Raw genomic sequence first — 13,215 nt, 5'->3', positions numbered from 1 at the left:
CTCGATGGTGACCAGCCTGCAGAAGGGTGATTTTCATCAGGTTGCATTTCTGGGGCACTTTTGGGGGGCACAGATGCCCTGCTCCTTCCTTGGCATTGCCTGGAGCCCTGTGGCCCTGCAGCCAGGGGAAGAACCGAGCAGCGTGAGGCGATGATGCAAAACCCAGAGAGGAGCAGGGATGCTGCTCCCACCCCTTCCCTGCTGGATTCATGGTTAATAAAATGCAGGTAAATCCCAGAGCCTGTGACAAGGCACAGAGCCAGCCTCCCTTGTGTGCCCCAGCCCTGGCACATTGGAATTAGGGCTGGCTTGGACACTGTGGCACCGAGGGGGACATCAGTGCATTGTCCCCTGGTGCAACAAGGGGGTTTCTGGGCAGAATTGGGGAAATGTAAAGGAATATATAGGGAAATATAAGGAAAACTGGAAACTCTAAGGTCCTGACTCGTGCCTGGGGGTGCGAGTGCAGCTCTGTCCCAATCAGCAAACCGCAAACGGGGTTGGAGGTGCCAGGGCGCCGAGCTTTGTGCCACCCGTGCAGCGAGTTTGCCAGGTGTCAGCCCAGCTCCCAGAGTCCCCTCGTGCGACAGAACCAGCTCTTCCAGAACAACGTGGGGACATCCCTGCAAGTCCAAAGCCGCCACGGCCACCTCTTGGCATGAAGCCATCTCCCGAGCCCCACCGCCCCCAAGTCTGAATTATCCCAATGATTCCCCCCTCCCACTCACATCCCTATAGCAGGACAAGCACACCGAGAGCCGGGTACTCACCAGCAGCCAGGGAAAGCCTCTCCCCTCGCAGGCAGGGGCGTTGCTAATTGTAATTGAAAATTAATCGGCGCTCAGCGAAGCCGCGGTGATTTTATGGCTGCAGCGCGGGGATGCCGGCGGAGAAAGGCTCGTCCCTGTGCCGAGGAGGGAGAGGGAAGACGGGCAGGGCTGGAGGGAGCGAGCGCTGAAGGGGTGGGAAGGTGCCTGGCTGTGCGGGGGGCTGGCCACCGGCCTGGCGGAAAATTAAATTGCACTTGAGGGTAAATTGTATTAGGGAATAGCGGCCGCCCCTGAGGCCATTTGGGTAATTAGCCCCAGGGAGCCGAGGCAGAGCCGGGAAGGGGTGACCCCATCAGGGAGGGCACCTCGGGGGCTCGGGCTGGGTCCCCAGGACAGCCTGTGCCACCTGCGAGTGTGGCCACAGCAGCTCCCGGCGTGCAGGGTGAGGGGGACCTGTCCCCGAGTCATCCCGAGAGGGGGACACAGAGTGGGGACACAGAGTGGGGACACTCCGAGCCTGCAGCAGCCCCGCTGTGCCCCGCACTGGGGCTCCCCGGTGCTGGAGGGGGACAGCCCGGTGCCACAGCCGGGAGAGCCGGGCCCGGGAGGATCGGGACTGCACCAAACAGGATTACGGAAAGTCCATTTACCGGACTCTCTTTTTCCTGCGCGCACAGCAGCTTGAGGCTGCGGGCCTGCCGGGGATGCTAATCTGGGCATCCCGCTAACCCCTTCCGGCAGCGCCCACCTCCCCGGCCCTAATCCCCCCTCCCGCACCTGCTGCACCCCCTGCCCGCCCCACAGCGGCATTTGGGGCTGAGGTGACCGCGGGCAGCCCCACACCGCAATCCCACACAGGGGAGCAGCTGGCGGGGGGGAGTTATTGATGCTGGGGATGAACCCCCCAGGGAAATCAAGGAGAAGGAGGCAGCAGGGCTGCAGCGCTCTGCCCATCCATCACCGGCGGTGGGCAGGGCCGGTCCCGGCTCGGGGGAGCCCCAGCCCCGCTCCGGGCCGGCCCCAGCCCCAGGCCGAGCGGGACAGAGCTGGCAGGACACGGGTGCCAGCCTCACAACGCCTGGAGGCGGGACCACGCACAAACACTAAAGGAAAGACGGAAGGACACAATTTATTTGACGGGCAGGTGAGGGAGGAAGCGCTGGAGGAGCCAGAGATCGCAGCAGCGGAGCTGAGCGCCCTCCTCCCCATGCCGCCAGCCTCCCACCTGGGCAAAGTGAAGATATCAAGAAAAAGGCTCCAAATCGGATTGACACCCCCCCTCCCCCTTAATAAAGTTTATTATCGGCCGGGCTCTAATCCTTTTAAATCCCCCACGCGGGGGGATGGGCCAGGATTAGGGGAGGGCAGCGTAATCCCAATGAATTTGTTACAGGGGGATTTAGACAGCGCTGGGAGAGCAGATGGCTCCGGCCCTGGCTCTGGAAAACAACCATTTTCCTTAATGATTCCTAACAAGGATAAAAGGGCAGAGAGAATCGGGGACAGGCGCAGGGGGCCCACGCCCACGGAAGTCCCGGTCCCCAGGGATGCTGCCTTCGTGCGTCTCCGTGCTCCGAGCACGGGCATGGCCAGCACTGAGCTGCAGCTCCACAACTCGTGCCAACTTTATTCCAGCAGCTTCCTCTGCCTCCTCCTGCTTGAGGAGAAACCAGGAGCCAGCCCTGGGGATGTACAGGGGGCAGCTGTCCAGAGGGGCATCATCCCCAAGGAAAAGGCAGGAGAAAACATACAATGATAATTAAAAATATTGAAGGGATTTTTAAACCAAGTGTTCTTCCCGAGGTGGGGTGGAGGCAGGAGCGCCAGGGACATCAGGAATGGGGCGGGGTAGTCCAGCACACCCACGTGGCAGGGACCAGCCGACACAGCAGGGCAGGGCAGGCATCGGCAAAAATAATTTATTCCACTAAGACAAGCAGAGAACGAACAACAGCGTGGGGAGGGGGCGAGCAAGGATGGGGAGGCCCCGGGCCACATCTCAAAGAGAGGGGACACAAAATGCATCTGAACCCATGACTGCTGCCCCCACCCAGCAGTGTCCCCTTTCTGGGGGGCTAAACCTGCACCCTCCAGGCCCCACTAGTGGTTGGACCCCGATGGGCTGCTCTCCAGCACAGGACTGGGCTCCCAGTGTGAAACCAGCCCAGTGCCAGGGAGCGCCTGAGGGCAGCTGGGTGCCAGAACACAAACCACCGTTCGTGTCCCAGCTCCCACCTACCCAAAAACATGGCACGATGACTGGAAGGGGGATGCTCTGACACCTCCTTCCTCCCAAATAGAGCTTTCCACCCCTTACCCCGGGTGAGGCAACTGCCTTAGCAGGACAGCTCCTGAGGGGGACGTGCCAGAGCCCTGCCCGCTGTGGCACAAATCGCTGTCCCAGGGCTGTCCTGCCTCAGCAGCTCACCCACCCTAGGAAGCCCCCCAGCCCTCTCAGGCCATGGGGAAGCCAGGGCGGCCTTTCCGGGCGCGGGTGCGCAGGCGGAAGAAGGTGTACATGCCCAGCAGGCACATGGAGGAGAGGAAGTACAGGGCCACGCACAGGCTGATGTCCAGGCGGGAGAAGCCCAGTCCCAGCACCCGCAGCCAGGGGCTCCTCCGCAGGCCCTCCGCAGCCCCCTCCTCCTCCTCGTGGTCCCGGAGCAGGACGCCGGGGGCGCGGCGGCGCTCCCTGCCCGCGGGCAGGGCCATGGTGTCCCGCTTGCTGATGCGGCGGCGCCGGCCCGCGGCCGCTCGCAGCGCCTGGCTCTTGAAGTGCTGCTCGCTGAAGGAATCCAGGTCCACGATGTCCTCGCTGCCGTCCCGCAGCTTGGGGTTCAGCCGCACGATGCTGGGGCGCCGCGGCTCGGGGGAGTGCCCCGGCGCTCTCGGCTCTCCCTCCGCCTCCCTTTCCTCCTCCTCTCCTCTGCCCCTCTCCTCCCGCGAGCCCTCCGTGCCCAGCCTGGCGCCGGTCCCCTCCCTGGCCGCGGGGATGGGGTCGGGCTCGGCGTAGTCCATGTAGATGTTGGCCGGGGAGAAGTGTGCCTTGAGGAAGGTGACCACGGCCGGCTCCTCCCAGGCATGGACCCCCCGCTCCTCCTTGTGGCACTGGGGACACAGGTCCGGCGGAGGCCACTGCAGCTTGGGGAACTTGGGGTCCTCCGTGTCACCTCCTGCAGGGACCGGGGGTGAGACAGGACATGTGATGCTCCCTCCCCCTGTATCAACACCCCGGAGGATCCAGCAGCTGGGGATGGGGACATTTGGAGGAGCCTCCCCGGGAGGAGGGGTCCTCTGAGGGCAAACAGCAGCTTTGGGAAGCTCCCTTTAAGGAGCATGTAAGATCCAACTGTATCTCTGGGGCCACCTGATGCTGCATGACCAGCTGCTGTCCCCTGGGATGGGGGACAATAACAGCGGGATGTCCCCACTGCTACACCCTGCAGCCATTTGTCAGACCCATCCAGGAGGAGGGATGGGATGTTCCTCCAGCTCAGCTCCCCTGCTGGCAGCCCCCCTTACCTGCCAGGCGAGCGTTGACCTCGTTGTGGTGTGACCAGAGCCAGAGGATGGCCTCCTCCCTGCTGGCCACCCTGTCCATGGACTGGGCTGCCATGGCCTCAAAGTGCTCGGCGCACTCCTGGCAGCCGAAGAAGTGCCGGACGTAGCAGCGCATGGTGCTCAGCACCTCCAGGGGTAACTCTGGGGGAGCAGAGCACAGGGGTGAGCCTGGACCCCTCTGTGCCACCAGCACAGTCCCACAGCTGAGGCAGCAACCCCACACCCCAATTCTCTGTCTTGTCCCCCCATGGAAACTGCCCCTGGATGAGATGAAGCAGGGGAAACAAGCCTTTGTCCTCATGCAGCATCCCTGCCCGTGCCAGAGCTCAGCTGGACACTCCCTCCCTGAGCCCCTGATCCCCCAGGGACTGCAGTACCTTTGTCAGGGCCGTTCTGGGCAGCCTGCACAGTCAGCAGGTGGAAGATGGTCCAGAGCCCACAGGGGTAGCCACGGAAGTGGCGCTCACTGCCCTGGCAGCCCACCCAGGTCACGTTGGTGGGGAGCACCGAGGGGTGGGAGGCCTGGTGGACAGATGGACACGGTGTGATGGGGCTGGCAGGCAGTGCCAGCTGGGGGGAAAGGGGCAGAGGTAAGGATAGCAGGGGCTGGGGGTTCCCATGGGCATCTTACATCTCTGTTATTCTTCATGGCCTCCTTCAGAACTGTGCGGGGCAGCTCGGGCTCTGTCCAGTTCCTCAGCCAGGCATCCAGAGTCTGCAGGTAGGTCTGCACGCAGGGGCGCCCTGGGAAGTACTGCAGAGGGGGGACAGGGCTGAGAAAACACAGATTTCATCCTGGGAGCAACAGGGCAGCACCAGCATCCTCTCTGCTGGACAGCAGCGTGGTCCTGCCAAGGTTTTGGTGCCTGTCTCTGAGGGGTTGGGGTCTGCAGCTTGTCCCCCCACCCACAAAGGGGTGGCAAGGCCCCTGTGTGGATGTTCAGGCTCCAAGCCCCAAGTGAGGGAGGCAAAAAGCCACTCTGTCCATAAGTCTGGCAAAGCCGATTAGCAGCTGCACTGTAAAACCACTCCTGGGACAGGAGCAGCCTGGCAGCCTGTGCCACCAACAGACAGACAGACTGACTGACCTGTGGGGAGGAAGGGACACCAGCACCCAACAGAAGCAAAGGAGAAGTGAAAAGAAGGAGGAGTTTGCCGAGTCTGAGCTGTTCTTCCTCCAAGGCTCATGGGGAATCACATAAAAACACCCAAATTTGCAGGGGAGTTATCTGTGACCTGGCAGTTGTGCTGCCAACAGTGCCCCCTGACTCCTTGCACACAAGGCTTTGCTGTGTGATTCCCTGCCTCCAGGAACCATTTTTCCCCCATTAGGACTTTTCCCCCATTCCTTTCCTTTAATACCTCTTGGGAGTGCAAGGGTTAAGGCTGGGACCTGCTGGCTGAGCTCCCCCAGGCTGAGCCCTGGGCTGCAATCCTGGGGATGCTGCTCCGTCCTGTGGATGAGCAGGGCAATGGCAGTGCTGGCTCAGCGTCCCCGGGGAAGGACCAGCACCCTCCACCCACTGCTGCAGCTCATCGAGGGGAAACTTGGCAGGAAGAATTAAAAATGGATCAAATAAAACCATTGCTGCTCCCCAGCACACTTACACCCATGGGCAGGGAGCTGGTGTCACGGGGATTTATTTCCCTATTTCTGTAGTTCACATTGAAGGGAGAAAGAGTGAGGGCAATGGTTGGAGGCAGGCAGAGGAACCACATGAAGCTCTGAGGACTTAAGGCACGTGTCTGGAGCTCTTTCCTGGGGGAGAGCAGGGGGTGTCTTGCACATCAGTGAAGGCCATGCAAAGTCCAAACTGAGCATGAGACCCTGGGTGACAAAGGAGGGAGTAAAGAAGGAGGGCATGGCCCCAGTCTGCAAAGCAGCCTGGGCTGTGACAGGGATTGGGATGGAGACAAGGCTCCTGCAGGCTCAATGGAGGAACCAGCCAAATGCAGCAGGACTCCTTCACAGCAGGAAATTAAACTGCCCTGCTTGTGCTGGCTCAAAGCTCTCCGTCACTTCAGCTGTGCCAGGCCCAACATAGAAGAAAAAAGGAGACCTTAAATTAGACTTGTCTGGAGCCTGACTCAGAGTGGGAGTTCCTTTCCTGGACTATTATCAAAGGAGCCTGCAGAGACTGGCTCCTTGAGCTGAGCATCCAGACCAGAGGACAAACCCCTGTGACCATCTCTGACAGCCCAGCAGGTGACAGCCTCTCTTCTGAAAAGACCTCCTGCCTCAACACCTCCTACAGGTGACGATCCCACTGCCACCAAAGCTGGCAACACCCACCTTGTTTGAAACACTCTTAGCTCCCTCTGGGACTCTGGGCTGAGTCTGGAGATCCACATGGATGAGGACTGCCATGGGACACACTGAGCACCAGGACACCAGGCTGCCATGCTCCACTACCAGCGAGTGCTGGGGCACGGTGGCCTGCACTGTTTGCACTTCATAGACAGACAAATGGAGGCACAGGCAGTTCCCCCCCAACACCCAAAGCTCCTCACCTTCACCAGCGTGGCCACGTAGCACTTGAAGGCAGCCAGCTGTGCTCCCGACAGCGAGGAGGGCCGGGCGGCCTCCACCCGCAGCGAGTAGTGCAGCGCCGACTCCAGGTCGGCCATGTACAGCTTGGAGCTGGGGAGGGCAGCACAACACGAGGCTCCATCAGCCACTAATCCTCACAAACCCCAGGGCTTTTCCCAGCGCCAGCCCCTCTCCCGCCCGGCCCGGATTGCCCAGCAGGGGGAGGCAGGCTCTGACCGGTCGGCTCGCAGGGGATGTGACACACGGTCGCTGTCGTTGAGGCTGCTGGCCGTGGCGTTCAGCTTGTAGGAGCCGCGGGTGATGCCCGTGAGCGTGCGCAGGTAGTAGGTGTAGAAGGAGCGCGCCTCGATGTGCCTGCCAGGAGGGAGAAGCACTAAGTCCCTCGTCCCTCCCAAACCTGACCCCAAGGAGATGAAGGCCTAGCCAAGTGGGTACTTCAGGCTGGGGAGGGAGCAAGGGGTGCTCCATACTCTCCATCTGCCCCAGCAGTGGGCAGAGGCACATCCTAGAGCGGAGCTGAGCCCAGGCAGCCATATCATGCCCCCTCCAGGCAGATGTGGGAAGGGAATGGCTCAGTCACAAGGATTGTCCCGTGTTCCAGCTCCTGCCGGGGCTGGCAGTGCAGTTCAGTGCCCACCAGCAACCTCCCACCAGCCAGTCCCGTTCCTAATGCACCTTCCCACAAGTACAGAGGTGCACAGAGAGATGGGGCCCAAGGCTGGCAGCCCAGCAGCACCCCCAGAGCCACCCCGCCGTGCCCCACACTCACACAGGCAGGCGGGAGAAGGAGCCGTTGCGGAGGAGGAGGTATCCAGAGGGGAAGGAGGTGACACCAAACTTCTGCACGAGCTCCTCCTCGCTGCTCAGCACCCTCCTCACCGCAATGTTCTCGTACTGCAGCATGTCCAGGGCCACCTGCAAGCCCCAGGGTCAGATGAGGGGGGCAGAGGGATTCCCCAGCCCCACCAGGGAGGCAGCAGAGCTGTCCAGTGCCCTGTGTAACATTTGGCACTGGCTAAGCTGTGTGCAAGCTGGGCAGGGAGGCTTCCTGGAGAGAGCTGCCCTGCCACAGGCACCCAGGAGCTATCAGGCAGCGGGCACACAGGCTCCAAGAGAAGTGGGGGATAAATGGAGCTGTACCCACCTCTCTGCCCACGAAGGAGTTGCTCTTCTCAAAGATGAGTGCCAGGTACTGGTCCTTGTTCCTCTGGAAGAAGGTGCGAACCTCCTCGGCGCTGCGAGAGACAGGAGCACGGCAGCAGGTGCCCCAGCATCAGCAGCATGCTCTGCCCTCCCCCTCACAAGGAGCTCCAGCCTTGCTCACTGGGATTTGGCAGGGAATGCTGCTGCAGGATCAGCCCCACTGAGCAGGCAGCTCCTCCTGCTGAAGTTTCCAGCCTAGTTTTCTGCTCTGGTTCACAGGCTTTGAGAAAACCCGCTGGGCTTGGCCAAGGAGGTAGAAAACAAAGCACGGGCAGGGCAGGGCAGGAGGGAGCTGTAGGCTCACCCAGGGAAAAAAAACAGCAATGAACTTGAACCAGGGCTGGTTTGTTTTTTCTATGACACAGAGGCACCAGAGTACCTGAGGAAGGTGCCTGGCTCGACCATTGCTCTAGGAAATCCAAAGGCTCCTTCTCAGGACAATGCAGCAACTGCTTGCATCCAGCAAGGACAACTCAGATACCAACAAAATTGTACAGAATCAAGAAAACCCTTTTTCAGGACAGGAAAGACCTTCTAACACAGCCTCACTCAGCATGGTATGACACTGCCATGTCCCAAAGAATTTGAGGTCCAGGAATTGCTTGCTCTAATCACTAGCAGGTTCATTAGGAGATGTAACAACACGGCCCATGGACACAGCTCCACACTGGCCAGGTCATCTCCCTGGGACCTGGGTGATGCAGTAGCTGCTCCTTGCTCATCCTGGGCTCAGGATTTCCCCAGAAAGCTGCTCCCCATGGGACAGAGGCCACCCTGGCCCCCTGCTGCCCCTACCTTGCTGGCTCCAGCGGAGGACAGGCGGGTGGCCAGGCATCCTGGCTCTGCTCAAGGTTGGTGATGATGGCGTGGCGCAGGTCCTCCACAGTGGCACTGGGATCTGCAGGGGGACAGGACACCAAGGGGTCAGCCCTGGGGAAGCCAATCCCAGGGGTTGAGCCCAGGGAAGCTGCCTGGAGCTGCCCCCCAGAGCTCCCTCATATTGCAGTGTATGGGGGGTGTGGGCAGCAGGGCCATTCACACCAGGGTAGAAAATCCCATGGCTCTGAATACTCACTGGTAATCCTTATCCCATCCTCTGGCTTCTTGCTAAAAGCTCTGAAGAACTGAAAGGGAAAAAAAATCACAAGGGGAAACTGGAGTGAGTGTTTGGAGTGGGACAGGAGGCAGTGCAACCCAGCAGGATGAGGCTCCCAGCTCTGCCCCAGTTTCCCCACAACACTGTAGCATGCTAAATGACATGAGCCAGCACAGAGGAAGCTCCCAGCCATGTCCCCATCTTTTGGGGCATCCCCCAGAGGGGAAGGATGCAGGCATGGGCTAGGAGCCATGTCCAGCCAAGGGCTGAGCACTGGCAGGCAGTGGAGCAGGTGTCCCCAGGGATCCTAGGGAGGCAGCTGGAACTTTCCCAGTCCTGCAAACCAGTCTCCATGCTCCAGAGCTCTGACAAGGTAGGAAAAAGAGAGTTTTTCCACTCCTGGCCTCCCACAGTGGCTCAGCACCCAGGGCAGAGCCAGAGCAGAAACACCAGGTTGCATCAGCCAGGTGTTTGCTTTGCAGGCTGGGCTGGGAGCTGGGACTGTTTGCAAAAGGTGCTCGGCAGGGACACGGGATGTGAAGCAAGTGACATCTTGGCACGGCCACGTCAGCACAATGTCCCTGCCCCAGGAGATGTTTCCATCAGTGTCCCAGGGCAGGGGGCACTCAGTGAGACCCCAGGGCAGGGCTGGGACCACGCCAACCTGTCTGAAAAACCCCAGATCTGACCCCACCTGGAGCTGAGCCTGTAAGCTGGGACTGAAGGCATGTCTGATAAAACCCTCATCCCTGCCCATTCCATCTCAAAGCAATCCTGGTTTAACTGCTGGTTGTGGCACCTGGAGTGCTTTGGCTTCCTTGCTTGTGTTGGAGCACGGCTCCGTTTGCAGCGGGAAGCTCCGCAGAAGCTGTGTTGACACAGCTAAAGGGCTGGGCACACGCCCAGGAGGAGGGGTGGCTCCTTGCCAGCCAGCACAGGAGGCTCCCAGGAGTTCCAACCTCCCGCAGCATCCCTGTGCCCTCCTCCAAAACCTGTGCCTGCAACCTCTCTCTGCCCTCAAGCAGCCTTTCTTAAGTGTTTCCAATTTGGGATTCAGAGTCTCCCTCATCCTAGCAGAGATCCAGCCCCTGTATTTCACCACAAAACACCGTTTTGGCTTTCCCCCTCCTTGTTGCTCCATCGCTCAGCAGTTGCACCGGCTGCAGCCAGGACACAGCGTTGTTTTGGGGAAGGGTGAAACAGCTTCAGCCTGCAAAGCCCCAAGGGGAGCATTTTGGTGCAATACCCCTGTCAAGCCAATTGAGCAAGACAGGGACAGGCCAGAAGGCAAAGCACAGTGAAGCCCAGCCAGTACCCAGCACACGCAGCCTCACCTTCATGGTGGGGAAGCCGGTTATCCCAAAATCGGAGCACACTTGTTGGTTGTCCTCGTCGGCACAGTCGATGGCTGCCAGGATCACTGCAGGCCTCCATTCTGTGGGGACAGAGGATGAGGTCAGCACAGCTCAGCACCCCCATGGCCCCAAAAACCACCCTCCTCCCCATGAGTGCTTGTGGAGACAGGAGGGATCTCCAGGGGCTGAGATCCTCCTGTCCAAGAACCACTGCTTGCCCCTCACAAGGGGATCTCCACCAGCAGAGATCCTGTTGTCCAAGAACCACTGCTTGCCCCTCACAGGACAGTGCCTGATGGTTTCCAAGCCCAAACACCAGGGCTGTGCTCTGTGCTGGTGTGTGGTGCCCTACTTTCCAGGCAGCAGGAACACAGGGAAAGCCGTGTGAGGCGGGAGCCGGCTTTGCACGCCCTGCTCTGCCAGTGCTGGAGCACAGGCAGCTCTACCCAACACTGCCTGCCCGGCTGGTTCTGCCTGTCCAGCCTCTGCCCCAGCTCCCGGGAAGAGGACACCAGGAGAAGGGGAGGGATGGCTAGCCACAGCTCGGGGAGAGCAAGGAACACAGGCTCCAGTTTGTCTCACCCCAGACCAAGAGGCAACAACCCAAAAACAGCAGCCAGGCCAGGGCACTGCAGCAGAGCCTGCCCAGGTTCTCTGCATCCACTCCCTATTTGTGACTCCCCAGTGAAGACCAGCAGGCCCCTGGGGTAAAACACATGAACAAAAAGGGGCATGGAGGTATTTTAAGCAGCAGCCTCTGAAAACCAGCAGGAAAATGGAGAATAAAGCTCTGAAATGGCTTATTTATAGTATAGGACACCTTGCCTGTCCTGAGAGTGGGACAGGGAGGGACATGGTGCTGGCACACAGATGGAGCCCATGCTGCCCTAGGCCAGGACCATGCTGGAGGCAGGGAAACACTGTCCCGTGTCGCAGCTGACGGGACAGGTGAGCTGCTTCCCACTGCCCTGGCACTTGTGGCACAGGAGAGCCGGTGACGAGCGCTGCTGCAGGGAGCCAGGCATGTTCCCATACTCATCTGCACGTGGTGTCCACAGGTCACCCCAGCATCCTCCCCGTCCAGCCCACTCCTACGAACATCCACCCGCGGGAATGGCAGCGAGGCTGCTGAGCAGCACGGGGGTGGCTTCCCCGCCCCGCCTCCATGGGCACACCATCCTCGCTCGGCCTCCGGAGCAGGGAGCCCTGGGGGAGCCCTCTTTTGGAGAGGGGCCAGGAGAGCCGGCATTGCCCCGCGGGGCCCGGGCACGCATCCCATTCCTCACATCCTGCCCGCTGGGGAGCTCTGACGGCATGCCCAGGGAGGGACGGCATCCCCTCGGAGGGACGGGATGCCCGGCCGGCCGCCTGACTCATGCGGCAGCCAGCGCGCTGTATCAATTAGTGCAACAACAGGGAGAGCCCCGGGATGCCGGGGGAGGCAGGATGAGTCCCGGCAGGACGAGGGGCCCAGCAGCGGGGTGTGCGGGTCCCCAGGCGCGGCTGGCACCGGCCAGGCCGGGCATCAAGGTCAAAGCCGGGAACAAACCAGCTGGGATCAGCGCCCAGCAACCTGCCGGCCCTATCTCTGCTGGCACCGGAAAGTCTGGGGGACAGCGGGACACCCCCGATGCCTGGGCAGGCTCAGCCTGAGCTTCTCCCTGCCAAAGGGGGTGCAGGGATGCTGCTGAGCCAGGCCTGGGTGTGGTGCGGGGGAAACCTGGACACCGGGAGGGAGCAGGGCCTTCCCACCCGGCTGACGTTCCAGGGAGGCTGGAGCAGGGCCGCGGGGGGATCTCGGGCGGCTGACAGAGGGTAGGGCAGTGCGGATTGAGGGACGGCGCTGGGAAGGACACGGGAGGTAGGGATGCTCACGGGAACGAGGATGCAGAGCCCGGGATGCAGGGAGGATTTAAGGGCGCGGGCAGAGAGGAGGAGGAGGAGGACGGGCAAGGACGCAGGAGGGACTGCAGGATGCTCCCGGTCTTGGGGGAAGCGGGACCCCTGCGCAGGGACACAGGGAGGACGATTTAGGGGTGCTGAGATGAACAGAGGCGCAGGGGAATTTGACAGTGCCGGGGCAGAGACAGCGGGTGCTGACGGAAGAGGACAGAGACAGGGATAAGGGGTGGGGGGTAACAAGGTCAAGGGCACGGGGGGATCGCGGAGCCGATGGGGAGGGCAGGCAGGGATGAGGGGAAGGGGGGCCAGCGCGGCCGGGGACTCACCGCGGATGTCGTGGGCCAGGGCCCGCCATGTGGGCGCGAAGTGGATGCAGTGCCCGCACCAGGAGGCGAAGAACTCGACGGCCCAAGCGCTGCTGGAGCCTAGCAGCCGCCCCTCCGCCTCCGGCCCCAGCAGATCCAGGGGGTCAGAGGCCGAATAGAGGCGGCCGGGCCGCGCCGCGGGCACCCGGAGCAGCAGGAAAAGCAGCAGGAGGGGCGGGAGAGCCGCCGGCCCCCCGCGGCCCCCGGCCCGCGCCCGCCGCCGCCACATCGCCCGCCAGGCCGGCCGGCACCGCCCGGAGCCGCCTTTAGCGCCCGGAGCCTCCCGTAGCACCGCCCCCGGGGCGGGGCCGGCGCCGGGGCCGGGGCTGGGGCGGGGCCGGCGCGGGGAAGCCCCAGAGCGGCCGCGGGCACGAACGCGCGGCCGCAGCCCCGGCACCGGCCCGCGGTAGGC

At 61.8% G+C, this 13,215-nt stretch overlaps 1 protein-coding gene across 1 annotated transcript; it reads right to left on the bottom strand.

Moving 5' to 3' along the window:
• Positions 1-2,675: 2,675 nt before the first annotated feature.
• Positions 2,676-13,215, bottom strand: QSOX1 (quiescin sulfhydryl oxidase 1). The gene is made up of 12 exons (XM_074546392.1): positions 12,765-13,215; positions 10,516-10,616; positions 9,161-9,209; positions 8,881-8,983; positions 8,027-8,117; positions 7,652-7,797; positions 7,099-7,236; positions 6,843-6,972; positions 4,963-5,085; positions 4,709-4,853; positions 4,293-4,472; positions 2,676-3,943 (listed from the first exon to the last, which is right to left on the bottom strand). Exons 1-12 carry the CDS (start codon positions 13,030-13,032, stop codon positions 3,225-3,227), a joined length of 2,193 nt encoding a protein of 730 aa, XP_074402493.1. The 5' UTR covers positions 13,033-13,215; the 3' UTR covers positions 2,676-3,224.

This window comes from Zonotrichia albicollis, chromosome 8 (genome assembly GCF_047830755.1).
Source record: "Zonotrichia albicollis isolate bZonAlb1 chromosome 8, bZonAlb1.hap1, whole genome shotgun sequence".
In the NCBI taxonomy this organism is placed as follows: domain Eukaryota; kingdom Metazoa; phylum Chordata; class Aves; order Passeriformes; family Passerellidae; genus Zonotrichia; species Zonotrichia albicollis.
Note: the sequence above shows the minus strand (reverse complement) of the source record. Positions and strands in the feature narration are given on the sequence as shown.